This window comes from Endocarpon pusillum, assembly GCF_000464535.1.
Source record: "Endocarpon pusillum Z07020 unplaced genomic scaffold scaffold5436, whole genome shotgun sequence".
Classification (NCBI taxonomy): domain Eukaryota; kingdom Fungi; phylum Ascomycota; class Eurotiomycetes; order Verrucariales; family Verrucariaceae; genus Endocarpon; species Endocarpon pusillum.
The window spans coordinates 107,180-128,375 of record NW_006916513.1 but is presented as its reverse complement, the minus strand read 5'-3'; the positions used below and the strand labels follow the sequence as shown (position 1 = coordinate 128,375).

The 21,196-nt window shown below is 47.1% G+C and overlaps 5 protein-coding genes across 5 annotated transcripts; 2 read left to right on the top strand and 3 right to left on the bottom strand.

The window, feature by feature from the left end:
* Nucleotides 1-4,258: 4,258 nt before the first annotated feature.
* EPUS_07063 (uncharacterized protein) lies at nt 4,259-6,151 on the bottom strand (the record flags this gene model as incomplete). The annotated part of the gene is made up of 2 exons (XM_007806396.1): nt 4,259-5,652; nt 6,109-6,151. The coding sequence occupies 2 exons, from the start codon at nt 6,149-6,151 to the stop codon at nt 4,259-4,261; spliced, it is 1,437 nt and encodes a 478-aa protein (XP_007804587.1).
* A 1,282-nt stretch (nt 6,152-7,433) lies between these two features.
* Nucleotides 7,434-8,189, top strand: EPUS_07062 (uncharacterized protein; the record flags this gene model as incomplete). The annotated part of the gene is made up of 2 exons (XM_007806395.1): nt 7,434-7,596; nt 7,642-8,189. The coding sequence occupies 2 exons, from the start codon at nt 7,434-7,436 to the stop codon at nt 8,187-8,189; spliced, it is 711 nt and encodes a 236-aa protein (XP_007804586.1).
* A 242-nt stretch (nt 8,190-8,431) lies between these two features.
* Nucleotides 8,432-9,072, bottom strand: EPUS_07061 (uncharacterized protein; the record flags this gene model as incomplete). Its single annotated transcript, XM_007806394.1, has 3 exons — nt 8,432-8,485; nt 8,517-8,957; nt 9,028-9,072. The coding sequence occupies 3 exons, from the start codon at nt 9,070-9,072 to the stop codon at nt 8,432-8,434; spliced, it is 540 nt and encodes a 179-aa protein (XP_007804585.1).
* Nucleotides 9,073-10,305: 1,233 nt separating this feature from the next.
* Nucleotides 10,306-12,908, bottom strand: EPUS_07060 (uncharacterized protein; the record flags this gene model as incomplete). Its single annotated transcript, XM_007806393.1, has 3 exons — nt 10,306-10,674; nt 11,001-12,572; nt 12,645-12,908. The coding sequence occupies 3 exons, from the start codon at nt 12,906-12,908 to the stop codon at nt 10,306-10,308; spliced, it is 2,205 nt and encodes a 734-aa protein (XP_007804584.1).
* A 4,068-nt stretch (nt 12,909-16,976) lies between these two features.
* Nucleotides 16,977-18,329, top strand: EPUS_07059 (uncharacterized protein; the record flags this gene model as incomplete). Its single annotated transcript, XM_007806392.1, has 2 exons — nt 16,977-17,366; nt 17,427-18,329. 2 exons carry the CDS (start codon nt 16,977-16,979, stop codon nt 18,327-18,329), a joined length of 1,293 nt encoding a protein of 430 aa, XP_007804583.1.
* Between the last annotated feature and the right edge of the window lie 2,867 nt (nt 18,330-21,196).

Below are 21,196 nucleotides of genomic sequence, written 5' to 3'. Positions count from 1 at the left end.
GAGCTTTTGCCTTCATTCGCGATCCCTTACACTCTTAAGCTATATTTAAAATGTTTTGTATAATAATAGCTACCTAGCTGCTTCGCTGCCGCCTACTATATATTCTGCCTAATACAATAAATATCTACTAGGTCTTAGGCTATGTAAAGATCTTAGATAATAAGGCAGTTGACAAAGCGGCCAGGAAAGAGGCAGAATAAGACAGCATTTAGGTGTAGATTTTGTAAATTTATGCTACGTACAGGTTTGTCTTCCTGTCTCTTATCAGTAGAATCTTTGAATGTGACTGAATCCCAATACTACACTACATTTGGCAGAATTTGGCTGTATAATACATTGTGTTCTTCCGTTGTTGAGCATTGAATCGGGGCGGTGTCCTAGCGCCCGATTTGAGCGTAGTAAGAATAGTGCGCGCCTATTCTTACTACCCTATACTCTATTTCTAATTGGGACGTAGTAAGAATAGGGTGGGGTGTTATTATTACTACGGTAGTAAGATTACGAAAAGTGCGTAGTAAGAATACGGGACCCCCTGGCGTCATACACAATATATTTGCGCGGTAAAACTCAAAGACTAACTCTAGCCAGCAGCATTATTTTAAAAAATGGCTTCGAGAGCACTTCTGGCAACAATAATCTAGCATAAGAGGACGGCACTAGGTCTCCGAACATGCGAAAGACCAAAATTGGGAACCTCAGGGGCCAAGTCATGGGTCCTTACACAGTACTCATGACTGTAATCACGCTACTCACGACGACTGTTCGAGTCTGGAAACGGAATTGGAATTTGAAGGTCACTCTTGGCCACTGTATATATGGTTATCTGCATAATCATCAGCAATAATTTGATCGAGAATTTTATCAAAAAGCTGAGGCTTACTGTTAGAGGATGTAGCAAATAGCGTACGGAGATACCAATTGAATTGATTGAGTTGCTCCTATCAAGAGGAGCATTTGCGCACACTAATAGCTATAGAAGCGCATTACTGCAACAGCTCAGAAACAGCATTTGGCGTTCAATTCGTATAGGAAGGCTCGCTGCCATAAATACGAGGGCGTAACCGTTACAAGCGCGTTACGTGCGTTTCGCATGCGGGGACCCCTGTATCATCCTGCTAATACGTAACAGATACGTATCGTATGCGCAGGGATTCTGACACTTACGACCTTTGCCAAACCTCTTAATTCTAATCTTGACGAGCGGATCCAGGTTCTAGACAGGTCTCCAATGGCTTTTCGGTCCGGTCGGGCCTGTCTTTTTCAGAACCCAGACCGGACCAGACTATATAGTAGTTTGTCAACAAATAGCTGTTCTGAATAATGGCCATTGAAGTCCTTTACAAAAAGTGAATCTAAAGAGTAAAAACTATCCCTTATTTACAATGGAAAGGAACTCCATCATGATGCTAACAGTACCGTTAACGGGCAGCAAAAATATAAAGAACAGTTACTGAAGGTTATTGACACCAAAAAAGGGGGGCTGTCTTTTGATGTTGAGAGAGTTCCCTTCCTGGGAAGCGGTGTGCTTTTTCATAAGTACGAAAGTGACAGAAAGAGAGGCACGATCAATGGTGCAACGGGTGTCCGAAACGGTGACAGAGACCGTCGGAAACAGCGTCCTATGTCCCGGAATCTAAAGTTGTGCTGTAGTCTGGGTACATCCCATACCTTGCATATTTCCGACTCCAGTTTTTCCGATCCGACAAGCCTACACAATAGTATCTTACTTACTCGTAACCTAGCAACACGGAAAATAGGCCTCGCGGACAAGGAGGAAGGGATAGGGACAGTCATGTTGCATCCTGTGCCTGTAAGAGCAGTGCAGTATACTGCTCCGTCATATGAATGTAAAGCCCTGACCAGACTGGATTCGACAAGCTGGAGGATTTCGAAGTATTCATTGCTCACATCAGTCAACCAGGAAGGCTATCGATGCGAGTGAGACGTAAATCCAAGGCATCAAAAAAATCGGTTGAGCTATTTCGCTTGGTGAGTTATAGACCTCATGTGAGTATGAGGACTCTTCAAGTGGTGGAGCTGAAATCGTAAAGAACGATAAACACTGGCATGGTGGATCAATGTAAGGCAATGAACTACTGTGATTAGACCTGTTTTACCAATAGTGTATAAGGTAAACATAAACGGCAATATTGAACCTCCATTTCGAAATCGTTCCATATAGGAGCAGCGCCACGTTAGGACCACTGACAATCATTGTGGGCCGATATCATCTTGCGCCTATAAGCCGTGAAGACAAAACCTTACCTGACCCAAAAGTCCCTTGATTTACCTCACCCGTGGGCATAGGAGAGGATGGCGCGGGAGAGCCCAATTCCTACGGGCATGCCAGCTCCATCGACTACCAGAGTCGTCGCAAAGGTCCCACCTCTTTGCACAGACATTAGAGGTCGTGCATCATGTTCGGAAGGAAGTGTTGAGCGGAGGAGAGAGCAGTGTGTGTTGCTGTGAAAGCGGTGCCGGAGAAGTTTCGTCAAGCCGCATCAGGAATGAGTTCGTAACCTCCTTCGCTGGGCAAGGTCAAGGCCGCAACTGCAATTGCAATGGCGCAAAAAGCTTGCACACTCCAGCTGACTGTACACAAGACCCAAGATTTGTCGAGGAACCAGCCGACGAAGAACCGAGGATCGTTATCAAATAGATATGCCTATAGAGGATTAGATGTTTGACTTCCAAAGCTTCGAGCTGAGAGCTGAAGTCAACGTACTGTAATCGACATGCCTGCCGCCTGCACCACAGCAGCGATTACCACCATTATTGAGAGTACCGCCCACCCCTGCTCTCTTCTATGCTTGCTTCCGAGCAAAAGTATCATAAAGGCAGCAATGGTCATTCCCTCAATCACCACGGCAAGAGACATCAAAAAACCAATCGATCTCCACATGCTACAGAAATATCTGTCATCGCCATGGCAGTCGGTCGATCGGGGAAATGAAACACAATTCAAATGGTTATAAGTGGTAAGCGGTGAGGATGGAGATGTAAGGTGTGCGTTCGTGCTTGAGCATCTTTGATGTAGGCCATAAGTGTAGTGGATGTGTGTATGATGGTTCTGTACAGCATCAGTGTGGGGGTTCGGTGTGACATTCAGAAGTATGTTCGCCGTACGGTGTGGTTCTCAAATGCGATCCAGTTAGGCACTATGATCGAGGCTAAGGTCAAACCAGTAGCTGGAGTATCGTCAGCGTCCTTCTGTAGATGCAAGCTCAGTGTAGTGGCGTATGCTCCTTACCAGCAAGAAAAGCTAACAGAGCCCCACTGAAAACAATCGACCTGGTCAGGATACCAGTGTAATTATGACTACCATTCCCGGGTATTAGGTCAAAGCTTGCCATCGTCCTCTTATTCTTCTTGTCTGCTTGTCATCGACTGCCTGACACAAAGTGACGTTGACAATAGGAAATGACAGGCTGCCTGTGTCAAGATCCCCCGCACGAATCGACACGGTTCGATGGATCAAACAGGTCAGAAGAAGGCTGCACCACAATAATCGTGATACTGAGTATGGCAGGAGAGCTGAAAAAGGGTGCGGTAGGACGGTGTCAAATTTCAGGCAGTGTTGGTGTTCGTAGTGTTCAAGATCTCGCCTCAAGACCCAAATTTGCTGGCAATGTTTGAGCAGTAGCGACGTCAGTGCTGCGCGACACTGTACGAGCAAGACTTCCTGTACTGGCGGTGAGTTGAGTTGCACTGCTCAAGGTAGAATATCTGGCCTTTGGAAGGCAGCTATCTTTGTCGGCCAGTCGATTTCTGTTAGTGGAACGTCATGCAGCAAAGGTGCTCACTGATTGGAAGGCAGAAAGCGGAGGTTCGATACCAAGCAGCAGGCATAGGATGTTGCTTGCTCTAGCGCAACATGGAGTACAAGATCTACTATGTTACATCACCACTATTCTGCTGTCCAATTGTCATGATAAAGCATCTCATTGTGTCACTGTCACTGCCAACAAAGGTCCTAGACAGAGCTCTCGATACTTATTGAAGAGCTGGACTACCCTTGATTGCTGCGGCTACCCGCCGGGTAAGTATTTCGTGTGATCCTGAGGTCTGTTATCCAAAGTACCACTAGCAGCTGCATTCATCACACCACTAGCTCTCCAAGACAGTCAGCTTTCCCACGACAGCCTCTTCTTATCAGACCACTGTTCTCAAGCTCTAGTCTACCCCCACGCACTTTGCCAGGACCAATCATTGATTCATCAGCATTTCTGGCGCTGCTCCTAGTCCATGCTGACAATACCTAGTACTCCGTACTTATGCCTCCTATCGTACGCGTAGTGACTCGAGCTGTTTTCACAGAGGCCAAGGATTTCCAGGGTTCTGTGTAACCGTTGCTGAAATTTCGGTGAACTGCGAAATGCATGAATTCTTTCATGTCCGCTGCTTCCCTCTCTTTCCTTCCTGACTGCATCACTTCCGCTTTGTGAGTCCGGAAAGCCTTATCTGACTTCTCAATCTCCAATGCTGACGCTCTCTGGCCAAGGCCTGGGTCACTGATACCGGGACCGAGAGCTGGTATTCCTTCTTCCTCAGAAGGCTCGGGTGTCGAAGTATGCTGACGAGTCTTCTGGCGTTTGGGGGACGGCTCCTCTTCCTCTTCCTCTTCCTCATACTCTGAATCAATACCATCTGGGTCCACAGTATTTCCAGATGAATTTGGTGTTTTAGCGACTGCGTTTTCAGGCCAGTCCACTCCGTACACCTTGTTGTAGAGCTCAAGTGCCCATTTGCATTCCTCAAGTGCACGCTCCTCATCATACTCTTTCACCTGATTTGCATGTGCAAGCTCTTCTTCTCGACACTGCTTTAAAGCACGCATGTATTCCGCCTGACTCTGATTAGGCATTTTGACCGAGTATTTTTCAATGTAGGGGAAGCGATATCTCTTGCGATCCACAAGTTGGTTGAAAAGCCAATCAAGACGTGCACCTGTGAAGCCAGCTTCTTTGATCGCTGCTCGTAGGTTATGCTGATTTTGGATCATATTCGTCCACATTTGGCCTGGCGGTCTGTTCCAAGGGTCTGGGAACCAGCGGTCCTTAAAGAGGTCATCCTCTGAAATGTAAGGAGATTTCTTGGTATCCTCGACATTTTTCGCACTTTCTTTCACGTAGTCTTCCCCATGGTTGCTTACATGACTCTCCGCGTCTGCATCGCCGTGAATTGTGGACCCAACACTCTCAGCAGGGGAAATTTCACGTGCATGATCATTGGATGATGTTTGGGTAGTGGTAGGAGACCCAGATTGATCAGTCTCCCCAAATCTTACTCTTCTATTCCCCTTTGCATCAGCATCGGCGTCGCGACCACAGATTGTCCTATCATTATCACCATCATCGCTACTGTCAGCCTCAGATGTCTCTGCACTTTCCGACAGAATCCTGCCCGGGTTATGTCTCCATGCAAAAGTGCAGTGATTTTGTTGGCTTTCAGCGAAGTAAGACTCGAAGAGGTGCAAGGGTGTTTCGTGAAGATGCAATTCAAAGGGTTCGAAGCCACGGTCTGGAACACCCCACGGGCGATAAGGACGACGCTGGCGCTTTCGACGGCCTTGACCACCCTGGCCATCAGCAACTTGGTGAGAAGCTGTCGAAAGTGATGATCTATTTTTTCGAGAGCGCCTCACACGCTGCACTGTGTTAGCCAAGGCACGGCCTATTTTGCTTTTTTGGCGGTTTGACTTGACCTGAAGATCGGTTCGCCGCAAGCTGTTGCCGCTGGGTTTCATCGTAGATGCAATCGTGAGAACCTGTTCTCGCACAGGAGTTGGAGAAGAGTCCCGTTGCTGTGGCAGAACGCAGAAAAGAGCTCTTCCCAGAGATTGTGGCGGTAAAATTTGTCTTTGTGGTGCTGATATTCTGGTTCAGACATGCTGGTGTAGTGAGGCCTCAAACAATATCTTCCAAAACAGGCAATAAATGTGATTGTCTGGCTTGTGTTCCTGGGGCATCCTCGAGCACTAAGGGTGCACCAGCTTATAAGAATACTTATGAGCTCCAACCAATGACTTGTGGCATACTGCACAAACCCCATGGTAGACCCAGGCATATGAGGCAGAGTAAGGGATATCAGTCAAGAATATCCTCATACCACTATAACACACATGACCTCCGTATCCTCCAACTTCCGCCATGATAGTAAGGCTTGTGCCTGAGATCATACCTCTTAGAGAACCTCCCCAGAGAGAGAGATAGGAAGTCGCTCCTTCCTCGACCATACCATTGCACGTCACTCATCGCCTCCCGCAGAGCTTCTTTCCAATTCGGATCCTTCAATTTCACTCTCTCACCTCTTCTTCTACCTCACGCTCCCCACTCATCGCCTCCCGAGGGCCTCTTTGCAATTCGGGTCCTTCAATTGCGCTCTCTCACCTCTTCTTCCACCTCACGCTTCCCACCCATGCGCTCCACCTCTGAACATCCTCTCTCTCCAGGATTCTCTCAATATCATGCCACTCCCTTGCCAATTCCTCGTTACTAGCCATCCGATGCACAAAGGAATGACAGGCCCTACACAACCAGGCCACCTTATTGAGCATATGCTCTTCATGCCAACCTCTTTTCAGCACCTTCGCATGCACCGCTTTCGGGATCAGGTGGTGGTACGAGAGTGGGATCCAATCGCGGCCGCATATCTCACAGGCCGAAGAGCGCGTTGTGCGCCATGCCGGAGGTGGGGTGGTGACGGTGGTAATGTAAGAGGATAGGACTGGGCTGAGGAAGGTGAGCAGGTCTGTTTTAGGCGGTGAGATTAGGGTGTAGGCAGTCAGGGTATCCGCAACGGAGGAAGGGAGGGATTGGACAAGGGACTCTCGCGTTGAGAGGGTCAATGGGTCAGAGTATGTCTCTGCAAGTGAAGGGTTACTTTGAAGCGCAGAATAGGAGAGTGTCCTAGCTTCGCTGGGGAGCGAGGAGAAAATCTCGGTCGAAAGGTACTACCAAGCCTCAGATATAGAACATTTGGGACATGGGCTTGGGCAAGAAGCCTGCTGTTACTTCAATGAATTCCGCTAGCTCGGCAGGATCTGTTTCTGTGTTTTCAGGCCCGGTTTGAGTTGAGGACGTTGGAGCTGGGGCGCTCTTTCGAGATCGCTTTGCCATCCGTTTTCGTGGTGCTGTGGAATACCTCTCAAGGACTGCGCTTGAAAAGCAATCCTGGAAGATCTTATCATTCTCCTCAGACATGTTTACCGAGGATGATACCACGAGCTTAGTGCAGCGTGAGCAATGCTATTGAATGTCAGATGTATGAACAGAAGTTGTGATCATCACTAATAGTTCGTCAACTCGACATGGTACCATGGAGGACCCTTTAACCTCGGATATTATTTTTACATTCCTCAGATCCAGATTGCATGGTCGCTAGGGTAGAATGAGACCAGAATTCAATCACTTTTTCGAACGGAAATTATAGGCATGTCTAAGACTCTTCTTGTATTCGACCTTTATGGCACACTGCTCTCTACCGAATCAATTGCCAAGCAATTGAGTGAGCACTTTGGCCAGGAGAAAGCTGATTCTGTAGCCGCGACATGGCGGAAATACCAGCTGGAATACACTTGGCGATACAACAGCATGAGTATGATACTGTGCTGATTCTGTTGTCTACCACTAACCCTCGTAGAGCAATTTGCTTCCTTCTCTGATATCACCAGGAACGCGCTTCTCCATGCGCTTGCAGAGAATGGTGTTCAGCTTGATAGAGACGATGTCGAAAAGTTGATGAAAGCATACGATTCTTTGTCGACCTTCCCTGATGTGGGACCAGCATTGAAGAAGCTTGCTTCAATTACAAGCATCGAGTGCGTCGTATTCTCAAATGGCACCAATTCAATGGTCTGCAACTCGGTGCAAAAATCACAGGATCTTTCACCTCACGCGTCAGTTTTCAAACAGATCATCACTGTCGATGACGTAAAAATGTTTAAGCCTGCTCCAGAAGTATACCAACACCTCGCCAGATGTGTTGATAAAGTCGGCAATGAGGGTGATATGTGGCTGATCAGTGGGAACCCATTTGACGTGGTTGGTGCTAGAGCTGTTGGCATGCAGGCAGCCTGGGTTGATAGAGTTGGTACTGGATGGCAGGACAAGCAGGGAGGCCAAAAGCCTACAGTGGTCGTGCAGAGCCTTGAGGATCTCGAGGAAGCAGTCCAAGCGCATTCAGGATGAATTTGTGTCCTGCGCAACTGTTCAGGCAGGTTCGTCATGGTATGGGTCTTCTGGAGCAGAGACCCTGTCTCTCTCTCTTCGCGCCTTTTCCATTTTGACCGCCCAAAGCGCACTTCCCGCAGCACTTGTCAACAAGAAGAACATGCTCAAAACAGGTACTAACTGTAGGGATAAAGCTACCGTCCCAAACCACGTGTACTTCATCTTTCTTCTTTGTATGTATTGATTCCGTTCTTTCTTGCTTAATCCCAGAAGCTTGAAATATCTCCAATGATGGAATGGACCAGCTCTATACCCTGTGACGATAAGGAAGATAGGCACGCCCACGAGCGGGATGAAGTTGAGTGGCAGAAAAATGATGAATTCAATGATTTGTCGCAGGCTGAAAGGGCTGTAAATCGCACTCTTCGTAGGCTTCCCAAGCATCTTTGCTGGGCCCTCAGCCTCCGGGTCTAGCGTCCGAGCCTGGGAGACAAGATTTTGGAGGCCCTCGTTGATTAGGACAGAATCGAAGATATCCACCAGAGTTTCATCAACTAGGAAAGCTTCAAAAAGAAGTGCTATGATGACTTGACCCTCCCCGAGGACCAGAACCGCTGCGTTGACCCATGCAGCAGGGCCATGGAAGATGTGCAGTATAGCAACCTGAGGAAGGTATGTCCAGACGAATAAGTTGACGTAGATGAAGGCAGAAAGGAGGATGACAGGAAGGAGACGGGCTCTAAGAAAAGTCCACAGAAAGCGGTGAGCAAGGAAATAGTAGACTCCCTGCATCAGTTCCGTCAGCAAGGCTCTCAGTGACCGAGCAATAGAGATAAAGCCTGAATTCTTAACTCACCTTGAGGGGGTAGAGCCATGTAGCTCCCCTGAATGGGTTGGGCATTCTGCAAATGTCCCTCAGCGCCAGGGAGCAAGCAACTTGAACACCGCAATCTGTTTGGTAGCGGCTATTTAACTTACGTAGTACGTTTGGTGAAAGGTGATCATGACCACTGCCAAACCCGTGAGCCCTGTAGATCCCTGCTAGCTTCCCCTAACCTTAAATGGGGTAAAACTGTTTTCCACCGTTACCTCCTTTTTCTCTTCTCCATCATAAAACTTACAGTCCCTTCGTATTCACTCTGACTGATCCGCATCAATGAATTGCTGGAGGGGAAATCGAAGGGAAGACTAAATAACTTACCTCGTCAACTTACTTACCCCTAAGCTTTCAATCTAATGTGGAAGCCTTGGAAATATTCGTGGCGAGACATACCTACTCATAGCCATTGTGGAATTGCTTGTCTACAACATCAAAACCCAACCATAAAGATGCCCTGTGATTCAGTCGGATAAAAAGAAACACCTTGCACAGAAGCAAAGAAATGGGTGTCCAGGATATGGTGAGACAACGTGCGAAGCGAGAGTATCTGCATGTTACTAAGCACAGTTCGTCTGCAGAACGCATCTGCGGGTACTGACTGGTGATAACTACTGGACCCCACTGCTTTGAGATGATACCTAGGTGTGGTTGGACGGTGTTCTTCTCGGAAGGGCCAGTATCCGTCGGAGCTTTCTGGCACACGCCAGCTCAGAAGGAAAGATGCATACTTTCATACACACATCATTTCTAAGTGATGTCACAAAGCCCCCTTTTAGCTTCACCAACTGTGCCCAAAGAGTATGGGTGTGTGAGAGTGGGAAAGAGGGACAGAAGATTGTGGTTGATGTCGAGACAAATACGGGTAACCTGGTTTGATGCAAAGTCTTTGGGTCCGCTGTAGGGTCCGCAAAATCAGACAGTACACATCAACCTCTCCTGCTCAAATCGCCATTTCTCATGCAGTTATTGCTGTTCCTGTTCTCCATCCAATCTGTGCTTTTTATTCAGCCTGTCCGCAATTCTCATTCACGACTTGTGCTTATTATGGGTGGCGATCCACAAACCGCAGGGTAGAAGACTCTTCTGGTGTATGGCTCAACGCAGATAGATGCCTCAGTCCGCCGCCTCCTGGACACAGGTCTTGTGCAGAATTCACTTTCGCCTCCTCCACCCGCCTATCTCCTTCCATCCCTTCTACCATCCTGCCACTCTATTCTTAACCTCCGATCTCTCCAACTGTCTTGTTTGAATCTGTCACATCAACCCCACAGCACCAACCCCATTCTCCCTCATAAATCTGACTTGACATTCCTTCAAACTAGCCCACTCCACCAACTCCCTCTCCTCAATTTCGGCTTCTGTCAACTCACCTGTTATCCCACCACCTGCTTCCATTTCATTACTTTCAACTCCTACCCCTCCCATCCCGACCTCGTTGTCTGCGGTTGGCGAAGGAGCCACAAACCCTCTAATCCACCCACTGCCCAACCTCTCCAATTTCATGATGGTATCGAGGAACGAAGTCAAGTATGTGGAGACGGAATCTGGGTCTAAAGTTGGGAGACAGGCTCGTGAACGCGGGACACGGATTAGCGTTGATGCCACTTGGCGGATTTTATGGCACTGGATTGTAAATGTTAGTGAGAGGAAGGAGTTTTTGGGTAGTGTTGGGGATGCCAGGATCAGCTGAAATAGATGTGTGGGGCAGGTTGTAGGGGAAATCAGACACATGGCTATAGTCTAAAAGGAAGAAGTATCTGAAGGAGTGTGTTTTAGAAAAAGAGTGCGCTCTTGAGGTGCAACGGTATGGCATGGTATTGCTTGAGTCGATAGAACAAGTCTTCACGGAGTATGAGAAAGGGGGGGTACGTTTGTTGTCTGAAAACTGAGGCTGAATGCCTCGTGTAGGATGAACGACGAGATGAGCAGTGACAAAGGTGTAGACATACCAGAGATAGTCCGTTAGGCTCCATATAAATCTGGTCGACACTTTGCAGAAAAGTGGCCAAGTCTCGAACGATGTTCTCGCGTTCGAGCGACATTGCTTGTTCAGTGACCTCGACGCTGTGTCTACTGCTCGTATGGCTGTGTACTGATGCAGTGGGTGAATTGAAAGCATTCTGCAGCCTGGCATCCAGAGCTGCATTGGCGGTGTTGGTTGTAGGTGAGAACGACTGGTCGAGGCGGGTTGCATTGCCATTGTGCAGTTCAAAGAGGTCCCAATACTTTTCTACCAGGAAGGACCGCGTGCCGAGCTGGCTGGCATAGATATTTGCTTTCTGGATCTCATGTTGAACACTTTTTCTAGAATAGTCCACCATGCTAGCCGGATCCCCCTGCTCGGTCCACATTTCCTGCTGTCGGCCGTACTGACCGATCTGAGGTACGGGAGATGAATAACGAATTTGCGGGCTCGTTAGTGACTGCACTTGCAGTTCTTTGGGTGCACTATCCATCACCGTGTTGCAGCTATGTAGACTTTGGCCTATGAGTTGTTTCTGCTTATCCCAGTCAACACCTTCAATTCCGAAGGCACTTTCTAGAGTGTTGAGAGAGCTGTAAGACCTGAAGATTCTAGTGTTCAGGTTGAACCCTGTGATAACTGAAACCGTTCCTGGAGGCTGAGGTAGGATATGGTCTTGGTAGATAAACGTGTCATCAACCTCAATGGGTAAAGGTGGAAGATCTTTCCTTGCCGACAAGGGCATGAGCAGATCTCCATCGACATCACCTAGCTGACGCATTGACTGACAGCTGACGTAGGACAACCAGAAGAGCCTTCGACTAAGCTCCTGTTTGATGTAATCGGTCTCACCAGGAAGAGGTCCCTGCATAGATAGGTTCGACGATGTTTTGTAAACAGCCAACCTACGGACCATGGACACGCACTCTGCAATGTACATGCTTGCACGATTAGAATCAAAGAGATAGGAAGCGGTAAGGCCCACCAAATAGCTGCTGAAGGCATTGTATATTGAAAGTTCTCGATCGAGATAACCAGGTCCACGGGCTTCGTTGAAGACCTGTTGACACCGATCAATCAAAGCGCCTGCATTTGGGAACAGCCTCCGGTTTGCCTCAGAAGTGAACAGGTGACGAGGACGACGAGGAAAGGACGCCACAAGGGCTTCTATCATTGAAGCAAGCAAAGCCAGAAATGTCCGATTTGTCCTGTCCTCTCGTCTCTCGAAGGCTGCTCTGAACGTGGGTTCGTGAGGAAGCGGAGTCAATGGATGAATGTATGTGAAATAGTCGTCAACCAAGATGCGCAGAGTGTGAATATCACATATTGATTCTGCAGAAAGCGCCTGCGTCCCAGAGAGGGACGCTAGGCTATGTGCAGCATCTTCCGTAGGAGACAGGGCACTTGCTGCCGACCAGGTACCATCTTGTTCTAACCGCTGCCTTTTGACAGCTTCTGCATGTCTATTTGGGGGGCCGCGTCTACGACTGGGGCGGTCAAATGTGCAAGGAATCTCTAGAGCGGCACAGGAGCGACATGGCGGTCCAGATTCGTCGCACTAGAAACGACGTGATTAGTATCAGTAAAGTTTTGTGTATGGCTTTCACTATGCAATGTATCGGGTTTGTACCTTGACTTTCCGTGTACTGCAACTATCACATGCCTTGCGAAGTCTGGTCTTGGGCTCTGACGGTGTCTGCGGATTGGTTGGAGCTGGAGCAGGAGTAGGAGCTGATGCTGGCGCAGGAGCGGGTGCTTGTTGAACTGACTGTCCTAATTCAGGCTGCGGCGGCTCAGGATATTGGGATCGCGGTGCGCCTGAGTGATGGAGCAAGCTTTCAACAAACCCATCAGGCGGGGAATAAATGTTATCTGGCGGCGGGTTGGCCGACATGAGGCAATATCGCGGTCCGCAATGCGACGGAATACGATGGAGGAGTGAAGATACCGAGGATGAACCGAAAATAGTTACTAGATCACACCAACCAGCTCTCTGGCAGCGATATGCTGCTATGTCTGAAAGGCTGGTGCTTAAATGTGGCAATGATCTTGGTGCGCAAAGTTGTGGTGGTGATATGAAAGAGGTCGAGCGGTTGAAAGACTAAGAGTTAATAAGGTCATAGTATATTCACTGGATATCTTTGTATGTGCTTCCATGCTCCACTCTGATCTATGAACAATTTTCTCTACAATTTGCTCATTTTTCTGTTCATCTCAAGTCCCAGACACTATAGCAACGAGGGAGACATATATCTTCTGGGTTAATTGTTTGTTAGACCAGCACAATCGTTCCTTCTCAAAGCTTCTATCGCTCTTTATCCGCCAGCCAGCATAATATGCATAGCAGAACACTACCACTACCGAGATCTTTAGTCATGCCGCAAAGAAGACCAGCCTTTCATTTACATTTACTTTGTCAAGAAACTCCCAAGAAATTTTAGAGATTCATTACGAGATAGAATGCTAACCTTTAGAGTTTTCTCCTTGACCAGCATTTATCTACACGTTAAGAGACTCCCTTGCCATGGGACACCAGGTCACATCTTAACAATCGCCTCCCTTAGAGAGCTTGATCCCAAGTTCTATGATTATCTCTGTCCTAGTGTCACTGAACGTGGTACCCTGTTCTTAGGAATAGCAATGTGTCAGACAAAAGCTATTTATCGGTCCTCTGACGGCTACAGTGCTTTTGGTCAACACATTTCTGCGATTGAGCATCTCACTTTTGCTGTAGTTTCGACAAAAAGAACACCAAGATTTCGATGTTCCTCCTGCCAAAAGGACCAACATTCCGCCCCAGCTAAGGAGATGACTCAATACAATTCATGTCACAATTATCCCCAATCTGATGGAAAGTTTACTAGGGTCCGACAATGTTCGATCTACGTTGTAGGTCTCTGATGTATTCTATCTTTAGATCAGGAAGGCAGAAATGTCTATAAGCGCTTAACTAGCAGCTGTGAAAGACGCCTACCATCTAAGCCACTTTTTCAATATTATTAGTGAGTTCTCAGCCTCTTACAGTGTTTATTCAAAGGCTATTCCAAGATTACTTGTTCATACCAGAGCTTAAACAGGTTCTTCAGGCTTTGTCTCTCTGAAATGACCTCAACGCCAATCTACGAAATAGTTCGATCTTCGGAGGATACCAGAACCACTATTCCACCTGATCCAGCAGTGCTTGCTCCCCAGTCAGCGGAACAGTCTCTTTTGACCCTGAGACCAGAGATTGGTGCGCCTGCAACTCGTTCACAACTTCTTCCAGAACCCTGGTCCAACCGCCTCTTCGACTTGAAAGGACTTTTTCATCATGACAACCTCCATGGACATTCGCCCTTAGCAATGTTGTTTAGCTTGATGTTTGCCGGCGTACTTGCCGTGTGTCATCACCTCTTCTACGACCATCTGGATACGACTATCGTCCAGACAAAGAACAAGCAGGAATGGGCATTACGCTTCGGAAATGCTTTTGCTCTTGCTACAAAGACAGCCTTAGGTGTGGCGGTAGGGATTGCCTATACTCAACAGATCTGGACAACTTTCAAGCAGAGATCAATCACGGTGAAAGGTATTGATGCCATCACTACAGCTTAGACTTTTATAAAGCTCTTTAGCCTATAGTTATACTCTTAAAGACTTTATTATTCATACTGAAATTGGAATCCCTTATAATATGGATGAAAAGTACGCATACAAGACTGGGGACTACACCACGATATCTTCGCGCTTTTGAACAGAGAGATGTGGCTCAAAAACTTGTCTGGGACTATTATAACAGTTCTACTCTGGTAAGTAGCTTGGGTTGCAGTCTATAATTGCCTTGAGATTCGGTCTAGACGGCAATGGCTTCGTGTGTCCATATTCAAAATTGAATGGGCTGACTGCCATATAGGTTTCTCTCGCTGGCCATGACAATCTTGCCGCCTGCCTCGCTTTCAGTGCGTCCAGCCCTTAACAATCATTCTGTACAAGCACGAGCACAAGTACCTATACCTGTATATGACAGCCAAAGATATGCACTACTCTCTAATAAACGGGAATGCAAAGGCTCAGGCATAGAACGTCTTGTGCATGCCTCAGCCGTCAATGTGGATATTATTCCTATGAGTCCACCGTTCCCATCAGTCACATACCTAGTCGACTTCTACGGACCTTCTTTTAAGTGTACACCAGAATGGTTTGACCGTCCACAGGCGAGCAGTTCGAGCATTGTCGAAGTCTACAACTTCTCTAACACTACTTCCAATGTAATGTCATTCTATACCGGACTGAACGACAAATACATTCAATGTGCGCTTTATAATACCTCCTTCCATTCAATTTTCTCCTCGAAAACAACGTTCAATCTGTGAGAAATACCTTGGAATTCATCAATCCTGTGAAATATCCTGACAGCACTACCGACCTCAGAGACGTCCCCTCCTCTATGTCATACCAGAGCTGGATGGATCCCATATCAGACATGCTCAAAGGGAGCCTATTGTTTGACAATACCAGCGATGCTGTTGGCTGGTTTTCTGGTATCAAAGTGACTGGGCTCGTCTTTAGTTCAGATATACGTCCCATGTTCACATCTCAACTAGCTAATGACCCAGGCGTTGGTACCGAACGGCTCTTCAGGCCACTAGAGGACCTTCTAGAGGAATTCTCTGTCAACATCATAATGAGCTTATTCAGCTCGTAGTGCTCTCGTACGCCTGTTGTGTTCTTTCTGCTTAATGAAGCGCGCTAACCTTTATATAGACCCTCCATCTATGACACAACCCTCACAATCTCATCCCCTGTCAATATCTATTGCTTATAATAAATTGGCCCTCCTCTTACCGTACTTTGCAAGCTTTTCCTGTAGCCTCATCGCTACAATGGTTGGGGTCTATGCCTTTAGGATCAACGGCATGAGTCAGAGTACCTCATTCTCAAGCATTTTATGCAAAACTTGTGACGAAGCTCTAGATAAGCTGGTAGGGGATAATAGCTTAGGCATGCTGCCGTTGAATGCTAAGATAGCAAAGATGAAGTTGCAATTTGCGCCGCTAGAAAGACAACAGCAAGCTCGTTGGTCCTTTCAATTAAGATAATCATCTCTCGAATATCATATATGTCTACATCATCTAAATTGATTTAATTGTTTGAATGTTTAAAAATATCCGGTCTAATAAGCGAGAATAATTGGTTTAAAACAAGTTTTTACTTTGATAATGCCTCAACTGAGACCACGTATTGGTTACTTACAGCATGATGTAATCCCTGATCCAGCCCGTCACTAAGTGCCACTGCGTTGGCATTCCTTATCTAGTACCTTGTTGATGCAGATTTTGTTTGACGCATAAGGCGACCACTGAGATCTACATTTCTCAGCCTCATAACTACTCTTCAGTCATGCACGTAACTCGACTTCAAGTCTCAGCAAGAGCACATTAATGACACGGTGTTAGAGATTACGTTGAATCCGCTTTCCTGTCTCTAAAGTCTGAACGATGAGATTTTATTATTTACTACGTAGTAGCCGAGCAAGCAACAACTCCCGGCGCAGAAACGGTTGAATTCTGACACTCCCTGTGGCGCATTCTGATACATATCTTTACGGGGTCATGGGGGGTAATATGCACGGTATCATACTGTATCAACACAGATCTCGGTCTAAAGCCGCTCTACAGCTTAGACGCCCAACAAAGCCTATCCCTGGCAAGTCTGCTTTCTGCCCCTCCCGTTTTGTGGTTTCATCTAATAAGGTACGCAAGGGTACCATATTTGGCGCAATTCGGCTCGCATCATTTCAGCTTGCATTAGTGTCAACTCTAATCCGCGGAAGGCGGCGCGTCAAATTTATCTTCCACAGGTGTGAAGTCACTCTAAGACGCTTCAATGGCCTTGAGAACCTCCCGAGGTAACCAAGGCTGAAAAGCTTGATTTCTTTCTTCGATAACAGTGATATTGATTCCCAGTTGATTATTTCATCAGAATGCCGCAGCCGACACAGTCGCATCGTGGTAATTATGAGATTATATTGGTTGTACTAAAACGTCGCTCGACAATTCTCTTCACCACTCTCTTGCTGGGAATAGCGCTTTTCGTGTGGTATCGTGTGCCACACCGTGCGTTGATTCCATCATCTCCTGATTTGAACCATATAAAGGAGCGAAAGAAGGTGTTCGATGGGACATGGGACTATAACAGAGACCAAGACAACCTGATGCTCGATTCATCCCAATGCGAGCAGGCTTTCCCAGGTCTTTTCGAGGAGATAACGCGGCCAAAGGAAGACAGATTGCTTCGGCGGATATCTTTCGATGAGATTGATTCTATAACACCCCGAAACGGATACATTCGTGCTATGATCTATGACCAGCAGGTACGGCTAGGTCTGATGTAGTGTACTGTAAACATATACTAATATGACCGTGATTTTTAGCTTTACGTCATTGCTATTCAAGGAAGTATATACTCTCGGGGGATTGCTACGCTTCAAGCTCTGCATCGAGCCATTGTTTCCTCGCCCGAGCGGCTTCCTAATATCGAATTCGCCTTCAACACAGATGATCGAATAGAGTCTGTTCCATTGTGGGGATATGCTCGACGCGCGGAAGATACCAATATCTGGCTTATTCCGGACTTTGGCTTTTGGTCCTGGCCCGAGACAAAAGTTGGCAGTATGAAAGAAGTCCAGATGAAAGCCGCGTGGGAGGAACGCATGGAGGGATGGTCGTGGGGCAGGAAGTTTCAGAAACTGCTGTGGCGAGGTGCGACAATGGACCTGCCACTGCGAGAAAAGCTCATCGAGGTCACCCAGGACCAGCCCTGGGCAGATGTGAAGGCTCTGAAGTGGAAAGACAAAGACAGCATGACTCATGATCTTAAATCTATGCCAGAACACTGTCAATACAAGTACCTGGCACACACAGAGGGCAATTCCTACTCAGGCCGGCTCAAATACCTCCAGAGTTGTACGAGTGTTATCGTTGCACACAAGATGGACTGGATCCAGCATCATCAACCACTAATGCGGTCAACGGGGCCTGAGCAAAATTACGTCGAAGTTGACCGCGACTTCAAAGATCTGGGCGAAAAGATCAGCTGGCTTGAAGAACATGACGATGAAGCCCAACAGATTGCATTAAACAACATGAGGACTTTCCGTCAGCGTTATTTGACACCAGCTGCCGAAGTCTGCTACTGGCGCCAGCTGTTCCATAGCTGGGCAGAGGTCAGCTTTGAGCCCGACTTTTTCAAGGAAGAGAATGGTAAAAAGGTCTGGCGTGGTCTTCCCGTGGAATCATTTCTGCTGGAGAAGAGACTGGAGTGGGATCCTTACTAAGTATGAGTTAGGATTGGTGGTTCGCTTTCTGCTTCTAGAATTTTGTCTTGTACGATTCAGAGAGCGAAAACTGGGACGGGAAGGAAAATGGTATTGAGTAGCAAAATTTGTCTTAATGGACGTTGTCAATGAAAACTTCTGTAGTTGACTATTCAGTATACTTGATCCAAGTTCTCGAACTCAGAGAATCATTCTTATTCAGCTAATAGCTTACAATCTATATTCCTTAAGAGGCACCAGGTGTGCGAGCTGGGCCAAAGATCCAACAATTCGGCCCGACCCAGTCCTGTCCATACCTGACTTACTTAGCCCGCTCCGCTACAATTCAAGGCACAAGCATTCACGAATTGACCAATGCAACGCGTGGTGATGCACCACTGGGATAGCCTGAAGCCACGATTTCACACAGCAAGGTGTCTTTGCAGGCGCGGAGTTATCGGTCAATGTTTGGTGGTATCTGCCTGTACAGGTTACATTCTGCGGTTTCGTGGCAGGATTCATACATTATAGCTGGTTGCAGTTGCTACTTGGAGAAACCTGCATTGAACATTGAGTTTTCAGATGCAGCTGCATCCCCAGTTTCACTGACCAGATGAGGAGGGATTTATTGGTGATCAATAAAACTGAGAAACATTCAGAGTCCACTTGTAATGAATTGCTAGGTATTATTAACTCAGATGTAACATGCCTAGCCCCAAAATGATAAATTGAACTGACGTTTACTTGTCATAAAGATAGGCCAGCAGAGGACGATCGCAACTGGAAGGGACCATGCCCAGCCTACCTTGGTAAAGCCACGGAATGATGTGATCCATTCAAAATGTCATGACCGGATTGTTCGTGTATTCACTATGTGGCGACATATTTTAACTTCCTAAGCATTGAGAAGATGACCTTCTCAAACTACCGTGCAATTGGGATCGTTGCAGGGTCTCCCCAGCAACCTGCTTCTTCGCTGTTCCGTACTATCACTATAATTTCCGTACTACTTGCTTAATAGAACAGCCATATCTACTATATTATTCCTCGAAAGCCGGTCGACATAGACATCTTTCCGTTCGGTATACCTGTGGCGACAGCCAGACCTGTCGGCTTAGCGGTATCATTGGGATTAGCCGCTTGCCCCGTATTTCCGAGGGTCTTGGTCGAGGAGGCGTTCTCGATCCATACTTCATTTGGATACACACCAGTATTGTTTAACTCACGTATGGTATTGTTTAAATCGAGATAATATAACATGCGGGGGGCCCAACATTGTAAACACCAAGACCCGCTTCTGTTGAGCTTATGGTTGGGCCGATGAGGACTTCACAAAGTTAGCTAATAAGAGCTGAACTTGATATGGAGACAATCAAATGATGGACAAGACCATTGGGACTCACCTGTTCTCCACCCAGCTGTGGTCAAATTGGAGCAACAATCCAAGCAGATCCGCTCTTGAAGCCGGAACTCTCGGATGAAACATAATAAAACCTCAACACTTCAATATCGTAGTGCCCCAGAAATGCTGCTCCTGCCTTGACATCTGAGAAAGTGTCCCTGACACTCCAAGTGTCCAAATCCCTATTGTGCAAGAGTACTCGTGCCTCGTTCCTTGATCCTATGTGATACGTCAACCAGGCTATGCCAACATTCTGGCAGGCACTAGGAAATTGGACTGTAAGACCAAGCGACGCAGAGCTTGTTGCACTTAGTTGGCCTAGTGTACCATTGAGCCAGCTGTTACTCGCATGCTTTCCTCGCAGCTCCTGGAGTACGCTATTTTTGTCGAGGTAGGAATAGGTGAAATAGATGCTGGAAGTCCTCTCCTCTCCAGTATGCAGCGATCGGTGTGCCTAGAAGAGCATCATCTCTGATGAACTCAGAGACTTGCCACCGTGAGTTGTTGTACACAACTTTTCGTAAATCTCCATTGGAGTTCTGAGAGAAGACGACGTAGTTCGTGCTCGCGGTGTCTTCCGCTGTAGGGAACGTAAAAGAAGCTAGGCTGGTACCGTTGAATGCCCATGCATCTTTCACCGTACTCTGTCCGGGTACACCGTCACTGTTTCCCGGCACATTAAAAGCCGTTGGTCTTGACGCCGACCCACTTGTAGAGACCAAGCTGCCAGCTTCGCCTGAAGAGCTGTGGGTGCTGAAAGGTGGTTAGCTAGGGTTACAGACTGGATGCTATCTGTGGGAAAGCTTAATTTGTGGAATTTTTCTCACTATTGCGCCTACTTCCGAGGACGCCTCCAACGGTTGCGGCAAGAATTACTACCAACGTAGCTGCCATAGCGATCCATAGCAATGTCTTCTTGCGACTTCTCTTGGTTGTGGTTGCTGTTTGAACTTCAAAATGTGTCTTTAACGCTATATTCGGATCGTGGTTTTTGTCAGAGCACTCATAGAAATCCTGAGGTGGATTGGCAGCCGAATTTCTCTCAATCATTTCGGGCGCACTCCGTGGATCATGTTCATGATAATTCAACTCCTACTTGTTTGTGAGTTGCGTCAAAGGGTTAATACACCTGCACATACCATGTCTCTCAACCAATAAAATGATTGACTGTTATCAGTGCCACTAATGTGTACATTAGAGTATCCAATATGGAAATGGTACTTCACAGAGTACGGAAACGGCACAGTCCTTCCTTTAAGTGATATAGGTTCGTAACGGGGCTTTTCTGCCCCAAGCGGGCTTTGTTGCCCCAAGCGGGTTTTGCTGCTCCAAGCGGGTTTTGAATGCAGGAGGCCTTTATCCTTGAAACCACAGGCGTGGTACAACACAATTCGAAGGAGTACATAGTCGGTACTGCTTACGGGTGCGCTTATTAGAGCACCCTGGGTCTTTCAATATGAAAACAGTAAGTCATGAGAGGCCACAA